The sequence below is a fragment of the Scardinius erythrophthalmus genome (assembly GCF_964197995.2).
Source record: "Scardinius erythrophthalmus genome assembly, chromosome: 15".
Lineage (NCBI taxonomy): Eukaryota > Metazoa > Chordata > Actinopteri > Cypriniformes > Leuciscidae > Scardinius > Scardinius erythrophthalmus.
In genome coordinates, this window is record NC_138235.1 from 28,981,624 (window position 1) to 29,005,700 (window position 24,077).

The 24,077-nt window shown below is 37.7% G+C and overlaps 1 protein-coding gene across 1 annotated transcript; it reads left to right on the forward strand.

Moving 5' to 3' along the window:
* The first annotated feature begins 18,762 nt into the window (after positions 1–18,762).
* On the forward strand, positions 18,763–20,800 carry mxra8b (matrix-remodelling associated 8b). Its single transcript, XM_081387748.1, has 5 exons — positions 18,763–18,923; positions 19,080–19,110; positions 19,226–19,299; positions 19,840–19,917; positions 20,012–20,800. The coding sequence occupies exons 1-5, from the start codon at positions 18,773–18,775 to the stop codon at positions 20,035–20,037; spliced, it is 360 nt and encodes a 119-aa protein (XP_081243874.1). The 5' UTR covers positions 18,763–18,772; the 3' UTR covers positions 20,038–20,800.
* Positions 20,801–24,077: the final 3,277 nt, after the last annotated feature.

Consider the following 24,077-nt stretch of genomic DNA (forward strand, 5'->3'; position numbering starts at 1 on the left):
CAGTTCCAGTGCCCGAGCCGGTGGTGCCAGTTCCAGTTCCAGTGCCCGATCCGGTGGTTTCAGTGCCCGAGCCGGTGGTGCCAGTTCTAGTGCCAGTTCCAGTGCCTGAGCCGGTGGTGTCTGTTCCAGTGCCCAAGCCGGTGGTTCCAGTTCCTGAACCCTGGCCGCCCGAGGGGTCGTCTCCGCCCTGGCCGCCCGAGGGGTCGTCTCCGCCCTGGCCGCCCGAGGGGTCGTCTCCGCCCTGGCCGCCCGAGGGAAAGTCTCCGCCCTGGCCGCCCGAGGAAAGTCTCCGCCCTGGCCGCCCGAGGGAAAGTCTCCACCCTGGCCGCCCGAGGGAAAGTCTCCGCCCTGGCCGCCCGATGGACGGTCTGTTCCTCCCTGGCCGCCCTGGTCTCTCCCTCCCGTCCCGCCCTGGTCCGTCCCTCCCGTCCCACCCTGGTCCGTCCCACCCTGGTCCGTCCCTCCCCTCCCGCCCTGGTCCGTCCCTCCCCTCCCGCCCTGGTCCGTCCCTCCCGTCCCGCCCTGGCCACCTGAAGGGTCGTCTCCGCCCTGGCCGCCCGAGGGAGAGTCTCCGCCCTGGCCACCCGAGGGAAAGTCTCCGCCCTGGTTGCCCGAGGGAAAGTCATTTCCACCCTGGTCGTCTGCACAGCCTGCACCGCCCTGGCCGCCCGGTGGACTGTCTGTTCTGTCCTGGCTGCCGGCTAAGCTGTTCCCCCCTGTTCCTGTTCCCCTCCATGGACCTGGCCCTCCATCCCGCCCTCTGATCCTCCACCATTTCACCTCCCGCCTGGACTCTTGTTTTGTTTATTGTTGGTTCTTGGAGCGTCTGGTAGCCGCTCCGTAGAGGGGGGGTTATGTCACAGTGTCTGGTTTGTGTTCCCTTGGTCTCCACTAGAGGTCCTCTTCCCCCACGGTGTCATTCACATGATGAACTGCATTTCCCACAATCCTTGTCTGCACTCATCATTGATCACAGCTGTTTCCCGTTCCCTTGTTAGTTCTGTGTGTATTTATACCCTGTCTGTTTTATCACTCGTTCTGGTATCCTTGTTTTATGTCACCCGCTTCTCTGTGTTCTTCATGCCTGTTTATTGTGTTTTGGACTGCTTATATGGATTACGACCTTTTACCTGTTATTGGATTATGATACGGATTACCCTAAATAAAACTGCGTTTGGATTATCACCTTTTCCTTCGTGTGCGTGTCGTGACATCTATCTTATAGATTTAGTGTATTGTCTGAATTTGACTTTCTGGTAATTCTTAAAAAAAAAAAAAAGTATTTAATAAATATATCACATAAGATTTTAACTTGTCAGTGTTTTTTAATTTATTTCACTTGAAATACCTTTAAATATTTAATATATAATTATAAGCAATATATTTAAATTAAATATTTCTCTTTTTAAGGACGTTAAATAATAATTTTTTTAACCTTATCAAAATGCAGCAATTTAACTGTGATGACTTTTGGGAAAGGCTAGGCTGTGAAGGATCCACTATATCTTTCGGGGCCCTGTAAAAAAGGAAAGCATTTGTAGGCGGCATTCGAAGGATTGGGATAGCCTTTGTCACACTGCTGTGATGCATTCTGGGCCTCAGAAGTTGGAATGCAGCTTTTGAATCTTGCTTATGTTGTATCCCAATCCCACTTTTCCCCACTTTTTATTTTTTATTTTTTTTATTAATTATGCATCACATCTTATTCACATATACAACATTTTTTACATCTATCCCCCACTTCAAGAGAAGATATTCTAGGTCCTACATAATCAAGAAATGGGGTCCATATATGATAAAATAAAACAATTTTCCCTCTGGACCAGTATGTCAAGTATTCCATGGGTAAAAGTTCAAATATTACCTTATGCCAGTCTAAAACTGTAGGTGGTTTATTTGAAATCCATTTAAAAAATATAGCTTTACGTGCAGCATATGTTAAAACATTCCACAATTTTTGACAATGTGATCCTTTTATTTGTGGGTGTGGTAATCCCAACAATAAACACACTGGGTCCAGGTCCAACTTCTTATTAAAAACCAAGTCTAATTTCAAAGCCACTTCTACCCAAAAATCCTGGATATGCATACAGGTCCATACAGTATGTATAAAGCTACCAACTTCCCTGTTACATTTCATACACAGAGCTGATTTCCTTGGGTCCATCTTATGTCTGAGTTCAGGTGAAATCTGAAGGCGATGCAGTAACTTAAATTGTAATTCCTTCGCTCTATTACACATGGATATGCTATTAGCATGCTCCCATATGTCCGCCTCCATAACTTTATCTATTACCGCCCCAAGGTCCTGAGCCCATGTTTGAATAATTGTATTATTAGTCTTAATGGACTTATAAAAGGCCTCATAGCATCGCCTTACTATAGCCTTATTGCTATGTATTTTGTATAGTAGTTGCTCAATTGGTGACATTTCCAGAGTAAATTTATGCCGAATTGGATTCTGTATAAAGCTTTTGATTTGTAGGAACCTAAGAAAATGTGTGTGTGATAAGTTGTATTTCAGTCTTAGTTGGTCAAATTCAAATAAGTCTTTCAAAGTTGTGATACCAGCACTTTCCCACAGAGCAAACCCGTTATCTGTCATGCCAGGGAGAAAATCTGTATTTCTTCGTATAGGAGTAATTGGAGATAAAACATCTGTTCTCTTTTCCCATTTCTTAATCATGTCCCAAGCCTTTAGTGTGGGTTTAACAATGAAATTACCCTCTGCAACCTCTAGTTTATTCCGATTCAGGATAAAAGGGAGACTAGCTAATTGTAATGGCTTACCTAAATTATATGCCTCAATATCGAGCCAGACAGAGTCCGAGTCACTCCGTACCCAATCTACTAGATATCGAAATTGGGAAGCTACTTGATATAGTTTAATGTTGGGAACTGCCAAACCCCCCTGACCCGATGACAGTTGCAATTTTGTTAATTTAAGTCGTGGTCTCTTGCCATTTGTTGTGGTTTGATTCTTTTCAGGGGAATGACTTCAAAGATATTTGACATCAGAAAAAATTAGACTTTATTAACAAAACAAAGCCGAGTGCCCCTCTGCAGAAAGACCCTCCAGAAAGGCCCTCCAGCAAACGTATATACCTACATCCTTCTCCCAAATATGGTAATGCATTCTATAGATTATTTTGAGAAATAGTTTGTACCATGTGACTTTACTGAAATACACTGCTGCAACAACACCTTCTGCTCTCAGGTTCCAAAGTCAAGCAAAAGTCACCCACAGACAAGGAAATAATAGTGTACAAAAACAGTTAAATTACTTATTTTCTAAATAATAAAATCTTCAACATTCCCTCCTCTGGGGCTTATTTAAGCCCCACATTCGCTATCCTTTTCCAGAGTGTAGTTTCAAAATCCAGTCCCCTCCGTTATACTACCTTAGTGATTAAATTATGTCACTCATTCTTATTTCCAATGACTGAAATTATGCCACCACACTCCGGTGGAGCAATCGAGCCAAACATCTTTCTCCATACATTTTTCTTTCTTTCAGATGTTTTTTCTTTTTCAATGGAGAAAGTAAAAGACTCGAATCCTCCCTAATCAACCATCAAACATTGTTACATGTGTATGGATGAAATTGGTTCAGCATTGTCTTATTGTCACAGTTATGTAAAATATGTCAAACACAAAAATCCCTTATACAGTTAAAAGTTCTCGAGGTGTATATATCCTCTTCGATGCAGACACCCTGGATCTGGCTTATTCATTTTCTTCTTCATCCTTATTCGAGGTACTTCTATCAACGTCCAATGATTGTAAATCTCAATTTGGGTTATAAGCCCAATCTTCTTAATAATATATGATTTAGATGCCCTCTCAAATTGATTTTCATTATCTTTTTAATATGGGAAGTACACAACAGAATAATAACCCCTTTTATTTGCATCCCAAAAAACATTCCTTAATTCTTTAAATCAGGGGTTCTCAAACTATCTGGAGATAGGGACCCCTCAAAGGGCAATAAAAATTCCAAGGACCCCCTCATAACCGCAACACAAATGTAATAGCTAAATGTAATAGCTAAATAGCTAAAGCGAAAGATGGGATGGGGCAGGGGCGTTTCTAGGTTTTAAAAACATCAGGGGCTGAGCCTGAAACATTAGGGGCTGGGGGTGGGTTACAAAATAACATGATTCGATACAGATAATAATGTATATTGTAGGTCTATATACAGGGGACAGCCACACCAGCCCACATTAGCCCACAGACACGCGCATTGAAATGTGAGGTAGTTAGGGGGGTTCGGGGGCATGCTCCCCCGAGAAAATTTGGATTTCTCGGAGCTACATATGTGCATTTTAAGGTGTTTGAAGGCCCCCAAAAACTGGATAACAATAGCTTTAAAAGCATGTCAGTGGGCAGTAGCATAAATTATCAAGCAGATAACAGATTCTTAAACATGAGAATGAGGATAAATGTTGAAATGAATGATCCACACTGCAAAATGGAAATTGAGAATGTTTCTTCTTATTGTTGACAATACACAATCACATATTCCAAACAGGAATGGCCTTAAATGAGAAATCTTTCAAGGATTATTTTGCATATAGATGTTACATTTCAATCAAACACCAGTGCAATCTTTTGTTTGTTTATTTTATAAATATATATCTATACTTATATTTTGCTTATAGTTTCTGTAATTAGCAAAGAACATCTGTGTTAAATAGGAATACATTGTAATAATGTTAATCAAGCTGACTAAATCACGACTGTGCAGCAGTTCACACTCAAAAAAAAAATACAATATAATTGAAAACAAAGACAAGCTCATTATACAAAGGAAATAATATTACAGATCTAGACAAATTGGGTTGCTTATAGTTAAAAGAATGTCAAGAACGATCATTTAGGCTAGATGTATTTTTCACATTTTTGGTCACAAAATAATTTTTTTATGACACGAGTCAGTTTTGATGACTTTGCAATATTGATAAAATGTTAGAATATTAATAATGAAAAAGTACGCAGTTTTAATCTCCCTTTTGGTTATTTCAATACTTAATTGACGACAGAACACGACGTACATGCTCGTAGTTTCTACAGGTACAGGGCGCGCTGCATTTGCGCTTGATATTGAAGAGTGCGCGCTGCGAGCACACGGCTGATACGACAGGAAAGTTTTACTGACATATAGCAGCGAAGCAGCAGCAAAGCCAAAGCACAATGAAATAAGGCGACTTATGATTTCGGGGGTTTACATAGGCTATTGTCCAGTTTCATTTTTGTCAGTCAACTTTTCAAAAAACATTCAGGGCTACACTCAAAACATTCGGGGCTGAAGCCCTGGCAAAATCGTTAACGCATGTGCTGAGGGGGTGCTAGATCATTGACAGGGGGGGGGGGGGCTGCGCAATTATATATATAATAAATGAGCTAAACTTGGCCACTAAATATTTAATATTCAATTATTTTAATGATCACAATTAAAGTTTTAATTTTATTAAATTGAACAAGCGCAACATTCAGCATTCAATCAAATATTCTAAAAGATGTATTAATTAATAATAATGTTATAATATGTGTGCGTACAACAAGCAAGATGTGCATTTGTAAATCCGGTGGCGCGTGCATTGATTTTTATTACAGTCTCGGCTGCAAAGATGAAGTTGACGATCGCCATATTCGTAGTGAACGCGCCTTTAGAGAGAAATGCACATCATGGATTACATAATCAGAGAGTAGCCTTTTTCTTTTCGTTTTGAATTATTTCGTTTAAAGACATTTCAAGCTTTGTGTATTTGATGTATTTCTCATGTCTGTGTGAGGCATACACTGAGTTTCGTTAAGTTAGGATGAGATGCGCTCCAGTTAACGTGCAGTGCAAGTGACCGCACGGGCGCCTCCATGATTATTGTCTGTTATATTTGCATCTTATTCATTAAAAACAATCAATTGGTTGATGGAAAATGTATTAAAATTAAGATACAATTTATACAAAACGAAATTCACTTTAAAGAAAGGCTTTCTACAAAACAAAACTTAATGAAGTGGTCAAAATCATATAACCCGCTCCACGTCTCTCGATATATTGCGCATTCTATCTTACTCGTGCTGTTGCACTTTTCATAAATCAACATAAACGAAACAAAATAACATCATAATATTTGAACAAATATGAAACTAAATGCGCTTATTTAATGGCTACAACAGTATAGTAGGCCTACAGAATCTCTGCAAATTGCTGCACATTCATTTAATTCTGAATTTTTCACAAACAAGTTGAAAGGCATTTGATCAAATCAAGTTCACGGATAATTGTGCGTGCATTTATTAATCCTTATGATACTAAAATCATAACAAAGTAGGCTATGTAAATCAGATGAGCCCAGAATATGAACGCAACGTTCAACGCAACAAATGCATACACGTTAAGCATTTTCCTCCCATAGAAAACCATTATAAGAACGCTTAATGTGGCTTAACGCAGTCACGCAGATAAGAATGTCCCCTTATTATGGCGAAATTACGAGATATTATGTCGAAATAACGACTTTGACAGATTGACGTAATACAACAGAGTTTCTATTGGCCCAAAGTTAAAGCGAGGGGAGTGCTGATAAACACAATGCGCCTGTTTAATTGGCTTTTATTCATTCATTAGCTGTGAGACGTGAAGTTAAAACCTGAGGGAAATGTTTTGGTAGATTGACGTAATGTAAAAACCGAATGTTCATTGGTCTAACGTTACACGCGCGGGAGTAATGAATGACGATGGGCCCTGCACTTTCTCCGGGTATGTTTATATTTTATAGCGAACTTTCCACGGACCCCCAGGCAGTGCGCCACGGACCCCTAGGGGTCCGCGGACCCCACTTTGAGAACCACTGCTTTAAATCAATTGTCCTTAACTTTTTGACTCAATCATAATTAATCTCCAAACATAAGTCATTCTACTTTTTCATGTAATTGTTTTCATTATAATAAAGGCAAATCATTATAATAAATCTCTGCTGATTATTGTAGAATAATTGATTCAGTTTGCGTTTTTTCCCTGTATATTCCATATGAATTTTTATTTAAAATAGGGCTGGGTAACAATAACTTTATCTCTTTTTTATTCGCTTCTTATTTTTATGAAGGAACGTCAATTCACTTATTTTTAAAGAATCAATTTTTTAGTCAGTCATGTTTTAGTTGATGTACAACCATAACATTGTAGTGCATCTTCTATCCATTAAATCGCAATATGCTTCGTTATAACGTTTTACATTTCAAATTCTGTCTACTTTATTATCAAATTTAAACAATAAATATCTCACGTGTTGCAGCTCCTTCTCATTATAATTCCTCAGTTCAAGCATACCTTAACTGAATACCTTTTCTTCCTTTCTACTAATTTCTAAATGAACTATCATGAATTAACTTAATTATGTCACATGTAATCACTCAAACTAAGAAAGCTTCAAGAGCAATGTTACATTTACTTCATAAAAGTCATTCAATGAACTCATTAGACAATTAGAAAAAATAACTCTCGAAAATAACTTTTTATACTCTTACATATTCATTGTACGGTCATTTCTTTTTCTGTATATCTAAGTTTTTTCCTTAACCTTTTCAAACATAAAGCATTATAACTTAATTATTGTTAAAACTTCCTTTTCTGTAATTTAAGTTTTTGCATACAATTAATGTTAATTTCAATTTTTCTAGAATGACTGCTAAACCATTATCTAAACTTATTTCTGATAGAATTTCAAATCTAAGGAATAATTCTTTGGTCTTAAATTTAATTATTTCTCTTGACCCTCCTCTGTTGATCTCATTGCCTTTACCCATCTCTATCTTGTTCATATAATCCATTACCAAGAGTTTTATTAGTCCTTCTGGTACTGATATATGGCCTATTTTTGTCACTGTTCCTTTCCTACCTTTATTTTTGTCGCAAATTTCTCTTGTATACAGTCAAAAATTGCAAAAAATGCCTTTTATTTAATTTTCCTTATTCTTAATTTAATTTAATTTTCCTAATTCTTTCCTAATTCTTAATTAATTTACTAATTCTTAATGTCTATTTACTCCCCCCTTGCGCAGGTTAATACCATGCGCATTCAAAAAGTATGTTTTTGTGCAATAACCTGTCATTCTTACCCTCCTCTGATACCATATAAATTGTTCATAGGGCCTGTTTGTTATTGAGTTCGAACAACTTACAATTCGCCTTTGGCTAAGCCACACCCTAGAATGTAGATTGACCAATCACAGCGCAGCCAAGAACGAACTCCGACAGAGCCAACAGCGCTCCATTGACTTTAACGCAGGCGTCTCATATTTTTGGTCTCGGCAGGCTATTACCGTCGTAGTTTTATCAAAAATATGGTTAAACGTTGTACCTGGGGCATTTGTAACACAGATACGCGTTTCCCAGAGAGGTTTGAGGGGGGTGTCCGTTTTTTTCCCTTCCCAAAACCGAAGTCAAATCCTGACAAGTGTCGTCTTTGGATTAAACTGTGTGTGTGGACGTCCTCACAGTCAGCTAAACCCCTCAAGGATCAACAAGCGCACTTTTGTGTGCTCTAAGGTAAATTTTGCTTTTAACCTTACTAGTTAAACAGTTTTAGGTTATGATTTCGGTTCTCTACCTAATAAATGAAGAATCGAGGTGCTAGCAAGCAAGCTTAGCGATAGTTTAGTTATCACGTAAGTTAAGTCAGGATTGTATGTTTTGACTAGCGGCTGGATGTTAGCTAACTTAGTTTGTTATTCAATATACAAACACATAACGTTAACGTTATCCTATCTTGAATAACAAAGTATCTTGAATAACAAAGTTAGCTAAAACAAACAGCATAAAACTGTCTAGTATAACTTCACAGTAAGGTTAAAAGCAAAATTTACCTTAGAGCACACAAAAGTGCGCTTGTTGATCCTTGAGGGGTTTAGCTGACTGTGAGGACGTCCACACACACAGTTTAATCCAAAGACGACACTTGTCAGGATTTGACTTCGGTTTTGGGAAGGGAAAAAAACGGACACCCTCCTCCAACCTCTCTGGGAAACGCGTATCTGTGTTACAAATGCCCCAGGCACAACGTTTAACCATATTTTTGATAAAACTACGACGGTAATAGCCTGCCGAGACCAAAAATATGAGACGCCTGCGTTAAAGTCAATGGAGCGCTGTGAAAAAGTGTCGGACCTCTGTCGGAGTTCGTTCTTGGCTGCGCTGTGATTGGTCAATCTACATTCTAGGGTGTGGCTTAGCCAAAGGCGAATTGAGGTGGTCGTTCCATTAGCACCATAAATCAGTCAATAGCATATTGAATCAAATCATTATTCAAATCATAAATGAAATCAAATATTTGTTAATGGTCAGTGTTAATCTTTTCTTTAATTTTCAACTGTAGTCTTAAATTAATTACTTATACCCCTTTATTGACAAATTACATTCTAGTACCCATTATGATCTATTTTAAAATGTCATTTAGGTCAATTTGAATTTTCCTTCATGACTTGTCTTAATTCTCACTGTGCTATGACAGTTACTTGAATTAGTCGCTTATCATTCATTATTTTCATTTGTTTTCTGATTTTTCATTATCGTTTTTACGTTGTTTTTGATATATTCTTTAATTCAATAATTTTTCTTTCTGGGGTTATTATTAAGTTGCTACTAGTATATTCAATGGCTTTAACATTACATTTAAAGACAGTTTGGTTGATGTTGACTATTGTTTGAACTTGTACTCATCTCTGTTGATTCTCTCTTCTTTGCACAACTCCTTGAAAGTTTCTTATTCTGCAACTTTTCATTTAAAGTTCTTCTTTTTCCATTCATGTTGATCATTGTGAGTTGTTGTAATTGGCTTTTTCCGTTTCTCTCAGTGGCAAGGGAAGGTCATTGCCAGCATGTCCTTGAAACCTCACTCGCTGTTGTGGGGGTTTCCTGGAGTCGTTTGGCGTATTTTAAGTTGAGAGCCATGGACTCAAATGTCACTTTGCTGATCAAGGTTCAAGCCTTTTCTGAGATGACAAAGCACAGTCACTGGTTCTTTTTGTTTGAATCGTCTCAGAAACCTTCTGGGATTGAATTGCTCTCATCTGCGAATGCAACCTTCATTATTTCTTTGTTTTTTAGATTAGTGTCTGTTGACATGTTTTTCAGCCTTGCTGTCACTCAAAGGCCATTGCAGAGTTGAGAATTTGCTCTGCTGTTTCTCTGCCTCTTCTCAGTTTGGGATTTTGATCAATCCTGTAACAGTTTTGCATCTCAGGATTTGTCTTTGTTTTCAGGAAAAGTCTCAAGTGAAAGATTCACCTTTTCCAGTCTTAATTCAGTCTTTCTGAGTCTTTTTGAACTTCAGGAGGGGAGCTGAGAACCCTTCACCCATTCTCTTCTTCTCTGCATTCGTGTCTCTGCATTCATGTCTTTGCCCTTTGCCCTCTTGTTGCTTCCACAGGGCACTGAATCCATCTGCAATTTGAATACTCAGAGATCTGCATGAATCAAATTGAACTTTTACATATAAGCTATTTGCTCTTTATCTACATTCTACTTTTTTAACCTGCATCTTTTCACTGGTTCTTTTATATAAAAAATCTCACTGGTTGACCATAGCAGTTCCCTTATTCTATTAGTAAGCAGTTCTTCATTGCAAGAAAAAGCAAGCTAGTTCTGTTTTTCTATATCAGCAATAATATAACTCTGATGATCTGAGAATAATTCAATTAAATAATTTTCCCTATCATAAAATTAGGCTTCAATCTTTCTTCTATATTTGCATGCTGTGTTCACAATAATCTAGTATGTTTCTCAACAATCATCAAGGAATTCTTCTTATTTTTTACTCTCATCAACTTCTGTAAGGTATTTTTGACTTTTGAAACTTGGTCACTCAATCTTGCTAACCTTCAGCACTGCACCAGTTATTTTTCTCTTAACACAAACTTATTAATCTGCAATGGAATACTTTTTCCACTCCGTCTTCAGGGATAACGAGATACAAATTTTAGACGTCTTCAGAGATAATATATAATATATTAAGCACGTGCAATCTTATTTATATTCATCTATTAATATTTATCATTACATTTATTGATTAAATATATATCTTATTATTTTAACTTATTTTATACTACAATATTCTTTATAGTTAATGTCTTGAAACAATTGTTTTCCCTTACTTTTCTTTTTTTTCTTTTTCTAATACACACCATTTCAGTCCCTTCATTCACAGGTCAGTCACACATTCTCTGTCCCTCCAAGCAACCAGGGTCAGAGGTCACTTATTTTCAACCACAGGCACAGTCACAGGATCCTACAGGCACACCAACATGATCTAACACACTTTTTTTTCCCTTCTCTGTCAGATCTGAACAATACATTAAAATATTCACTCCTTAGTACAATGACACTTTTAACTATCCTATTCCTAGGATTTAGATAGCCTGAGCAGACCCTTGCACATGCATTCAAGGCGGTAACCGCTACCTAAACCTATAGACTTTTAAAACCTCTATTTTCCAGCTTCACCTGAGCAGACTCTTGTTAAAACTTTGTTTAACAAAACGGTAACCGTGAGCTAACCATCTGTGCACATGCTATACTTATCAAAGTAAACACAGATAAACCACTGATATCCTTATCAGTAAATACAAATCCTTGCGCCAAACCAGCAGTACCAGTATTCTTAAAATCCTCACCGGATTGCATAAATAATGGTAAAACGCTATTGGGAGCTCCCCCGCGCCTTTACAAACTACTTGACATACAAAGACAATGCATGCAATTTTCTCTGACATCGAACATCCCACTTTTTGAGTTCTTTAAATTTGGAGAAGCTTGTCTTACCACATCCGGGCCACTGGTGACTAACACATACACCTTATTCAAAAGCAAAAACTGCTCACCTCAAAGTACAGCGGCCACTGTTGTCTGTGTCAGTCACCAGCGATCCCTTCGTGGCTCCTTCAGCTCCTAAGCCACGCCCCACGTTGGGCGCCATTTGTTGTGGTTTGATTCTTTTCAGGGGAATGACTTCAAAGATATTTGACATCAGAAAAAAATTGACTTTATTAACAAAACAAAGCCGAGTGCCCCTCTGCAGAAAGACCCTCCAGAAAGGCCCTCCAGCAAACGTATATACCTACATCCTTCTCCCAAATATGGTAATGCATTCTATAGATTATTTTGAGAAATAGTTTGTACCATGTGACTACTGAAATACACTGCTGCAACAACACCTTCTGCTCTCAGGTTCCAAAGTCAAGCAAAAGTCACCCACAGACAAGGAAATAATAGTGTACAAAAACAGTTAAATTACTCCCGTGGGGGGAGGCCCGGCCACCAGGCGCTCGCATACGAGCCCCAACCCCGGGCCTGGCTCCAGGGTGGGGCCCCGGCTGCGCCATACCGGGCGACGTCACGGTCCTCTGTTTTTTCTTCATCATAAGGGGTTTTGAACCGCTCTTAGTCTGACCCGTCGCCTAGGACCTGTTTGCCTTGGGAGACCCTACCAGGGGCATATAGCCCCGGACAACATAGCTCCTAGGGTCATTCGGGTACTCAAACCCCTCCACCACGTTAAGGTGGCAGTTCAAGGAGGGGAGCCTTACACGTCTCCCACAAAATAGAAGGAGATACATCAGGTGTATTATTACAAGAAAAGAATAGCTGAAACTCAGTCCGAAAAAAAGATAAAATTTGGGTCATATAACAGATGGTTATTAAACCACCATTTACTTGATCCTTGCTGGGCCTCTCCATGTGAGAACTTTAAGTAAACCGGGGCATGGTCCGATATTGTAATGCTCCCAATATCACAAGATGAAACAGAATACAACATTGCTTTAGGGACAAACAAGTAGTCTATTCTAGAGCTACTTTTATGCACTCCAGAGAAGAATGTGAATTCTTTGTTGTTTGGATTGAGTGCTCGCCACACATCCAAATAACCTAGTTCTTCACATACATCAGCGGTTGCTCGCGCCCGTTTAGTAGGGTTAGTTCTTTCAGCAGGTAACTTATCAATGCGAGGGTCTAATATTCAATTTAAGTCACCACCAGCAAATGACTGAGCACAGTCCAACTCCGCTAATTCTGAAAAAGCTTTTGTAATGAGAGCAGGAGGATGACCTGGTGGAGCATAAACATTTAAAATAGATATATTTTCGCCAAACAGGTGTCCTTTTATTGCAACATATCTTCCTGCATTATCTTTAATACAGGATTCTAGCTTAAAAGGAAGCCGTTTGTTAATAAGGATGCAGACTCCTCTACTATTGGACGTGAAAGAAGAAAAAAAAACTTGTCCCACCCATTCCCGTTTAAGTTTTTCATGTTCTGTGTCTTTTAGGTGTGTTTCCTGCAGTAGGGCTATGCCAACCTCTTCTTTTTTTAGATACGTCAATATTTTTTTTCTTTTCACAGGATGATGTATGCCTCTAATATTCCATGTACATACCTTAAGTATAGAGTCAATCATAGTGGTTGTAAAGAATTAAATAGAGCGAGGATTGGTTGTTGCCTTAAGTCTGTATGCATTATACTATCCATAATCTAATTCCCTCCATGTACCATACATTGTGACCGGAAAAAAGATAAAACAGAAAGAGAAACTCAAAGTGCTGCGCTGTCTTCCCTAACCCTAGAATAACCCCCTGATCAAAACTATATACACACAGTCTCCCATGAACAAACAGGCAAATGGAACTCGAAATAAAGATAAGGGTGGAGACCCCAACTTCAGAAGAGAGACCCTTGCTAGGCCCTCTTAACCTTACTTCAGATGCGACTATGATGTTCCTGAACCCACAATATCGAGTGCAATCAATTATTCAATCAGCCCTATGTTCACTGAGCTGACATTCAACCATCACTTGTATTTTTCCACATAGTATCACACAAAAAGAACAGGGATATCTCTGGTATCTATACAGTCAGAAAGTTAATAATATAAAGACAAAAAAAAAAAAAAAAAAGGAATTAACAAAATTAATTTTTTTTTAAGTAAATAAAATTAAATAATTATGTGCTACCAGCTGTTGGTGACAGCAGGTGGCAGCTGGCCACGTCCGACATCCCCCGCTCCTTTGGGCACTTTCACTTAAAAAAAAAAAATCCACTTATGACCGACAAAATGCAATAGGCTCTATGCACGCTGCTGACGTATTTACGGTAGGATCTCAGCCGGCGTCTTTACTTCCGCATAGCTCATTCTATAGGACAATTCACTTTAATAAAATTCATTTTCTCAGAAACGGAGACAACGATTTTAGAAACTGATTTGCTAGTCGGATTTCGCGTGATATGAGAGAATACTCACCCTCAAAGTTGTCGATGTAGCTCGAAATTTATAATTTAAAGAACTTTTCTTTTTTACTCATATGTGTGACAGTTAACTGCCTCACAATATTGTTAACATCATTCACGTTAACCGCTGGAAGTTCTTGTAAACAGAGAGTGTAATTTGCCATTATCTCCACCTAATGCAAAAACTGCTTCTTACGCAGCACCGGATGTAACTGGGCGGGCTGAGACAAAACGCGGAAGCGATCGTGCATAGAGCCTATTATTTATGGCTGCGAGCCGTGCAGGCCTCGTTTCCAAGATAAACTTCTGTTAAGAAACAGAAGGGTGAGAGAGAGAGGAAAAAAAAAAAAAAAAGGAAAAAAAAAATGATAGACACGAGACACAGTCCAAATGCCCTTAACACGATAGTCTTAACGCCAGTCTTTTACACTCGTTCTCCAAAACATTGAGCTTGGAAACAAACTACAGCAGCATGAACTGTATATTTCAGTTTGTTCGTCACAGACCATGACTAAATTGTAAGATCTTACTTACTCACGCTCGTTCGTCCGGTACAGTGCCTTCACCACCAAGCGTGTTTATATATGCCATAGCTTCTTCGGGCTTGATAAAGGACTTGGTAGTGTTATTCACGGTGATCCTCAGAGTTGCAGGATAATTTAGGCCATAGGTGTGTAGTCCGAGCGACTGGAGCCTCTTTCTGGCCTCGTCAAAAGCCCGACGTTTCCTCTGAGTTCCGCTGGAGAAGTCCTGGAAAAAGAAAATTCTGCTGTCCTCAAAACGAAGCTCCTTCGCCCGCCTGGCTGCCTCTAGCACCCGAACCCGATCGCTGTAGTGGTAATACCTTACAATCATAGCGCGGGGTAAGGTCTGCGTGAGTCGGCTCCCCTCCTCGCCGGGCCCGACACCCGCCCTTTCCAACTTTATTTTCCCGTCCTTGGTGGTCAGTGTCAAAACTTTGGGGAGCCACATCTCCATGAAACTTACAACAGATGAGCCCTCTGAGGATTCTGGCAGACCGATTATTCTGAGGTTTTTACGTCTGCCTCGATCCTCCTGGTCATCCAGCCGTTCCTGTAGAGAGGCCACAACTTTTTCCAGGTATGAGACACGTTTCTCCGTCTCGACATTTACGTCCTCCACCGCGGAGATGCGATGTTCAGCTTCCCCAACACGCTTAGTTGTGTCTTGCAACTCTTTCGATATGTCTCCAATCTTTTGCAGGAAAGAGTCAAACTTAGCCTCTATCACCCCGGATATATTTGCTGTAAGTGTGGCCATGGCCTTGGTCATTGCGGGACTCAACACATCCGTCTCTGCAGTCTCTGTGTCGCCATCTTGTGTCTTATCCGTGTTGCTAGCCGTGACGTTCTTCTTTTCCTGTGTCTTTTTCGCGGATTTTGAAGCCATTTTAACAAAAGCTTTACCCCAGAAATGGTCCAATGACATCAGCTAAATTCTACACGTGTTTTTTTATCGACTTGGGCTGAATTAAGCATTAGTATCAGGATATTTCGCATCGACAAAGCAGGAGCTCACACCGAACGCTGCTACTCGGTCCGCATCACCGGAAGTCTCCGTGTTATTTCCCCACTTTTTTTTTTGTTGTTGTTCTTTTTGGCTGTCCTATAAATAATGTACAAAAATGTCAGTCTCTGATTTGTGAATTTGTTGTATTCTGTGTTGTGTTTTTAAATGTTAAACACTTCAGTTTTACACAAATATGATCATCAGTCTTAGCATGTCATTGAATTCCTCATTGTTCATTCCAATGAGACTGTCTCATGAAGTAATCATAATGTCTGTTAGTTTTGGGGTAAAGATGTTTTTTGTGTTGTTAAAGGGATAGATCACCCAAAAATGAAAATGATCCCATAATTTACTAACCCTCAAGCCATCCTAGGTGTAAATTACTTTTTTCTTTTACCCAAACACAATCAGAGTTTTGAACAAAAATCCTAGTTATTTCAAGACTTATAATGAGAGTGAATAGTAACTGAGATTTTGAAGCCCAAAAAAGAACATCCATCCATCTTAAAAGTAATCCATACTGCTCCATTGGCAGTGTTGTGCCTGAACGCGTTCATTGAACGATAGTTCGCATTTTGGGCGAACGTGAACTGAACGTACTGTATTACTGCCTGATGAACGTTACTGTGAACCCGTTCATTCTGGTGTCAGTGAACGCCACGCTCTTTCAGTTTAACTTTGTTCAATAGAACAAAAGGGTTAAAGGGTTAGTTCACCCAAAAATGAAAATTATGTCATTAATGACGTCTGTGTTGTACGTCACACGCATCACACATGACCAGCGTCGGCCAATAGTGAGCCTACATGTGACGTACAACACAGACGCGCTGCGCAAAAACACTACGTGAAATAGCTCGAGGCCCAGAGAGAAGGAAATGAATAGTGGAATAAAGTCGTTATTTTTGTTTACTTTTTGCGCACAAAAAGTATTCTCGTCGCTTGATAAACTTAAGATTGAGCCACTGATGTCACAGGGACTACTTTGATGATGTCTGTATTGCCTTTCTGGACATGGACAGTATGCCGTCCATTGACTTTCAATGGAGGAACAGAAAGCTCTCGGACTAAATCTAAAATATCTTAAACTGTGTAATTTTCATTTTTGGGTGAACTAACCCTTTAATATGTAGCGGAAAAAACACCCAATCTGGCAACACCGGCCACCAGTGTCTACTGACTCTCTTGTTCGATCTCGTTCATCAAAATGAACACATCTTTTTTCGAGTCATTTCGTTCACTTAAGGGGCTTTAAATGTTATACTATTAACTGGCAAATTCCCAGAACACGTCCACCTACGCAATCTTGGTCATATTCTGAATTAAGAAATCATTATAATGCAGTCAAAAATCGTTTAAAGGGAACATAAATAATTACTTTACCTTCCGAGTCTTTCGTTCATTTGTCACGTGACAGACGCAATGAAAGGATCGTTCATGAGCGACTCATCACACGTTACAAAAAAAAAAGAAAAAAAAGGAGGCGTCGTATAATCATTTAAACGAGTTTTATGACAAGGCCGGTGAGGATGGGAAAAATCTGAAGCATAGCTTCAGTGTTAAAACTGATAAAATAATTGTCTGTGGTTCTATATGGGCTGCCTGTGGCAATCATTTTGAAAAATAATATCTCGCAGCAACATGGAAAAAAATAACTATGAACTAGTTCATTTTTGGAACTGTGAACAGTTTAAAATTTTGAGTATGAACTATGAACTGAACTAGTTCATTTTAAAATTTGTGAACTGAACTTTGAACTACTTCATGTAGAAAGTGAAGTTTCCCAACACTGTCCATTGGGTTAATAAAGGCCTTCTGATGTGATGCGTTTTGTAAGAAAAATATCCATATTTATAACTTTATAAACTAGAATCACTGGCTTCCGTACCCAAGTCTAGTTCCGGCCGAAGAGTGAAATCTGACCCAACGTATTGACGAACAGGGAAGCGCCTAGGATAGAGCAAAACATAACATTGGTCACGAATTAGAAGTCTGAAATGAGAATTTTTAAAGAGAAATGTCAGAGGAGCTTGAGTTATTAGTTTGAAGCGCGAGAGGCGTCTACTCTCACCCAAGCTTATGCTACTCCTACATCCTACGTCATACGCTGGAACTTGACTCTCTCGTGAACGCTCGTATGGACGTTACCAAAAGCTAGTGATCACATTTTTATTATGTTATGATTATGTATTTTTCTTACAAAAACGCATCGCTTCAGAAGACCTTTATAAACCCTCTGGAGCCTTATAGATTACTTTTATGATGGATGGATGCTTTTTTTGGGGCTTCAAAATCTCAGTTAGCCTACCATTCACTCCCATTATAAAGCTTGGAAGAGCCAGGATATTTTTTTTATATAACTCCGATTGTGTTTGGCTGAAAGAAGAAAGTCATATACACCTAGAATTATGAGATCATTTTTGGGTGAACTAACCCTTAAAGCCAAAAACAAGATTCCCAATACTGTGCAACACACAAACAACAGTATTCAGTGAGCTTGTTTGGTTTATTTGGTTTTAAGAGCACTACTGACATGCAATCCCAGAGACCGTGGCAGATTACTAAATTCTCCTTGTTGTTGTGGGGCACTAAATAAATGGAAAATGTCTCCAGACAGACTGACCGACCATGAAGTAGTGGTATTTCTCTCCGCCTGCACTATCGTTTTCCGTTCTGGTGTTTTTTTGTGTGTTTTTTTCTCCATTGCTGCGGCATGACATCAGGTCTGGAACTCATTATGCCTGTTTTGGCCATTCTGACATGAAACCTTGTCCCTCTCCCTTCTCGCCTGCCAAGCCTGGGTGAAAAGGGAAAAACAAACAAGTAATTTAGGCTTTTCTGCTTTGTTTCTTGGCTCTTAGTACATGATAAAATAATTAAGTGTTTTAATATCAGATATTTAAGAGTTCTCATACATCTGGTCCTCTCATGTTCCCATTTTGTCCTTGGTGAGCAGATACAAACATGGTGGAAGCACCTCACGTCCTCAATGTTATCCTGCCTGAGAATCAAACTCATCTCCTGCACCAAGTGGGCTACATCTTGGCAATCTTCCTGCTGCTTCTCTTCATTCTCATTGGCATCATTATGACCACGAGGCACTGCAGAAAGAAAGGTAGGATCATGCGGATGATTTTATAAACAAGAAAAAGAAACCATTGTGGCTTTTTAGTCAAACTGCAAACTGCCTGAATAAAATGAATACCTTAGAGATTATAGGCTTGAATCTTACTGAAATTTATTTTGACCTTTTATGCAATATCTGTTTCAGGGCTTGAGTTTGAGGTTCGAAGGTCTGAGCGGTAAGAATTGAAAATAGACTATTAAACCTCTCCAGTGCTTTTGAGTAAAGTAAGACCCACAATAATCATTTTACACTTGCTAATACATGAAAAGCATAACGTTTGTTTTACTTAGAAGTGGTCGCAGGACGTCCGTTGAGCTCGATGCCACAGAACTGCAGCCCTACAATCAGGAAGACTTGCGACTGGGTAAGTGCAACCACATTTTTTCCATCATTTTTCAAACTGTTTTACTTAAAGGGATAGTTCACCCAAAAATGTAGATTCTGTCATCATTTACTCACCCTCAAGTTGTTTCAAATCTGTATGAATCGGCTGAATACAAAAGAAGATATTTTAATGAATATAGGTAACCAAACAGTTGATTGGCCCCATTGACTTCCATTTCTGGTTGAACTATCCCTTTAAAGCTGAAGTAGAACATTTAGAAATCATCTTTTTTTCTAATACTTGCAAAATTACCAGAAATCTAGGGGAATGTGATCTGGTGTTTCTGCAAGAAACATATTTTTCAATATTCTCAAGAACAACGACTACATTGACATGGGACTTTTTTAATTGGTTGATTACTGTTTTTTAAAAAGGGATTTTACAGTGAAATATCCTTTTTTGAGAGCACATCTGACATACATACTATATTAATAATTCTGATTTATCAAGATTTTTCATAATATCTTCACATTTACATCAGCTTTTATTGATGAAATCCTTGTTTTTTTTTTTCTTTAGACTACAAGAACAACATAATGAAAGGAAGGGCAGAGGCAAACAACTATCCCTCTCCAAAAGTTATTGATCTCAACAGAGGTAATGTCTTCTCAATTAGTGAATCTCATTCCGGACAGATGAATTGTGATGTATTTACACAAACTTTCTCTTTCTTCCTCTCTCTCACCCAAAGAAATGGAGAGAATGTCATGGAAGTGATTCTTATTGAGCTGCTGGCTGGTCCAGAGTATACCGATTGAAAAGAGATACAAGGATTTTACATTTACAGTGAGAACAAGAATGGAATTACTGTCTTTCTACATCATAATTAATGCTTACATGATCTTATAATACTCAAATTCAGTTGATATTGGTAAGTCAATTTAAGTGAAATCATTTTCTTATCATAACCGCAGTGTACCATAATGGTTTCACAATGGTAATCTGTTGAATTAAAGTTAAGGCAATTTGCTGAATTCAGCATTTGGTGGTACTCTAAAATTGTGTGTGGTAGAAACCACTGTAAGTGTCTGAATCTGAATAGAAATTACGTATAAAACTCAGGAAGCAAACAAATAGCTGTGGCTTCAGGTCTAAACAGTCAAATATGGTGCACAAGTGAACCTCAAAGGCAATTAAATATAATGTTTGTGCTATGCTGATGTGTATCTATATATTACTTTTCTGAGGAATTTTGAGTCCTATCGACCAGGACTTTTTTGGTCCATTGTCTTTTTTAATTCTTTGTTTCACAGCATTATGTAGAGGGCACAGTTGCAGTTTATTACAGTTAATGCAATATGAGCATTTTTCGTCATCATTTTTCCTATTTCCTTGGTCAGTAATTCTCATTTACATAGGTTATGAAGCATTTATGCAGTAGTTTTTGAATAATCTGGAGTGTACATTTATCTTTAAAGTGGCAGTACATGATCATGTTTGTATTGAGGACCAATGTACAAATATAATAAAGTTTATTCTGAAATATTTTGTGTAATTAAGATTCAATCTTTCTATAGCTACATTATCTCCCTTATCTTTTTGTCAAAGTGCCCAGTAATGTTACTATTTTGAGAAGTGCATTACAGGAGGCAAATATTTATGTACAAAACTGAGCAAAGAGGAAGAATGTCCCTTAAAAAAAGAAAAAAAAAGTTTTACTTAAAAAAAAAACCGTTTTGATTGATTAAATCTTGATTTGATTGACACACTGCACCCCACTAGGTTCAATACGGACAGTAAGCTCAATGTAATTGTCGTGTGCAGTGAGGCAAAGTGTGAGTTGTAGAATGTGAGCATTGAGTTTTGCCGGATTCTTTCACTCTATTTTACTCAGACCCGGGCCTGGTGTTTGTATTACTTTTGGCAGGCCTGCCATGTTTTGTACGCGTTTCCAAAACAATCACCAAATAACTTCAGGAATACAGGAAGGACAGAGCTGCCCTCTGCTGTTAAAATAGATACTTTCATGCTCACAAAACTACAGAACATTGTATTTTTGTGTAGTTTCATTCCACTTTTCTGTCTTCTGAGAATGTTCTCTTTATAAGGACATGCTGTGAGTTGGCGGCTGCAAACAACATGCAAAAAATTGGCCAAAATATTAGATAATACAGTAACACTTTACAATAAGGTTCATTAGTTACATTAAAGTATTAACTAACATGAACTAACAATGAGCAATACATTTGTTACAGTATTTATTAATCTTTGTTAGTGTTAGTTAAAAAAAAAATACAGAGGATTACAGATTTAATAACGTATTAGTAAGATTAATAAATGCTGAAGATGTATTGTTCATTCTTAGTTCATGCTAGCTAAGGTAGTTAACTAATGAACCTTTTAAAGTGTTACTGATAATACTAGTGTTCATTATTAACTACTCCTTTTTCCTGCTTTATATGGAGACTTCTTTTATTTAGGCCTGCTGCTTTGCCATTTATTAATGTGGCATATTAAATGTAAATATACTGTATATTGATTGTAGCATTAGATGTTGTTGTGGCTTTGGCACTTTCACATACAGGGTTCAAAATAGGCCAAGAAAATTTCCTTTTTTACCTTTTTCAATAAATGGTTAGCGAAAAGAGGCTTAATCACCATCCTGAGGAGGTCATATATTTATAGAAATATTTTCTAAAATGGTAATAGTTATATATTTATTTTATGTTATTTTAATTAAGTTTATTTTCTATGTTCTATTCAAATACAGTATTAAAATTGTAATAAAATAAAAATTAAAAGATGATTTAATTTATTTTGGGAATGTTCTAAGGTACACGACTGTCTGAATTGTTAGTTTTATAGAAGCTGATGTGATGATAAGGTGTTTCTCATGGGGAGGAAATACAAATATTTATATTTGATTGAATTAATATATTATATTCATAAAGTCAAATGGAAAGGAAAATGCCTATGTTTGAACAATTTACATTAAAACATATTTGAAAACAATATGAAAAAGAAAAAAAATTACAATCTATGATAACTTACAATATGCATAGCACCTGATATGTACAAACATTATACATATTAGTTTTTTTTTCCTTTCTTTCTCTATAAACCCCTCACGTATTCTTGTTTGTACAATATGCTTGGCTCTCAATAATAAATAAATAAACAAATTTATTTGGTGCCTGATATCTTAAATCTATAACAACGATGACCATAGGTCTTTATGTTTTGTCAGTGTACCGTCCCATACAACAATTTTGTTTCCTAAAGCGTTTGAAAACAAAGCGTTGTATAGCCTAAACTTATAGAACAATGAGATAAAGGTCTGGTTTCACAGACAGGGCTTAGATTAAGCCCTGATTGAACTAAGCTAATATGTTCTAATCCTGGCTTAATCTAAGCCCTGTCTGTGAAACCAGACCTTTATCTCATTGTTCTATAAGTTTAGGCTATACAACGCTTCGTTTTCAAACGCTTTAGGAAACAAAATTGTTTAGGAAGCTTTAGGAAGAAAAAATCATTCGGCCTACTAGTGTGCATCTTGAGACAATATGCCACTGCAAGTTGCTTTCAGTTAAAAAAAAAATGCATTTTAGTCTGGGACTAGTTTAAGCCTTGTCTGTGGAACCTGGGGGCTGTTCCATAAAAGACGCTTAGAAAAGCGGGGATTAAACTCCAAAACCGGACTTGAATAAGCCTAACAAATAAGCTGGGGCTAAAGTGGTTCCATAAAAGGTAATTGAAGCTCACGCAATCTCACTAATTTGATCCAGGTTTATCTAGTCTAGATAATTGCGTGTGCACGCGTTTCTGAAGCAGCCCTAGGGGTCGATCGTGGATCTAATCGATCCACCATCAAACAGCGTATATTTTGTGCTGTTTTATGCGTTTGTGACATGTTTTTTCCCCCCTCAGTTCAAAACTTACATTTTACAGTTATATTCTCCATCTGTAAATGTTCGAAAGTCATGCAAATGTATCCATTTTGCTGCTAATTTTCATATTGAACGAGCGCTGCTGCACGCATGCGCGCCAAATAGGAGCGCAATAATTCTTAAAATCGGAAAATTCGGAAAATTAATATGCGATATTTTATAACACTAGAAATATCTTCTAATTATAATAATTTATCTTTAGGATGTTGGATAAGTTGCAGTAAACTTCTAGTAACAGAAGCAAGAATCCCCAGTTTTAAATGAGTGGTTTGATTTAGTTTCTAAAGTACACTATGGGGAGGATAACATGAAATTAAGAGCAAATGTATACATTTTGAAAAGATATGTGCAACTCTAAAATCAAAGAATATTCCATAAAATAAAGGAATATATATTATTAACTACATTTTTATATAACCCTCCCTCCCTTTTATTTCTAGTTATTTGTTATTTTATTTATTTACTTATTTAATATTGAATATTTGATATTCAAATAATATTACTTGAATAACTATTAGGAATTATGTGTCATTATAAGAGTTTGATATAAATATGTTAATGTTAAATTTTTATTACTATTTATTTATTGTTTTTTTGTCTTTTCCCCCTTAAATCATATGTAAAAGTGTCTATGTACTTTTTGGTTATTGTTCTAATCATGTGTGTTTTTAGGCTATGTGTTGGTGGGTATTATCACAAAAGAAAAAAAATAGAAGGAAAAATAAGGAATATTTATTGGGGGAAAATATGATGTCTTTAAAGGAACTGTCCATTTGTATAATTGTGTTAAATGTGTTTGAATTGAAAGACATAATAAAGTACATTATATATATATATATATATATATATATATATATATATATATATATA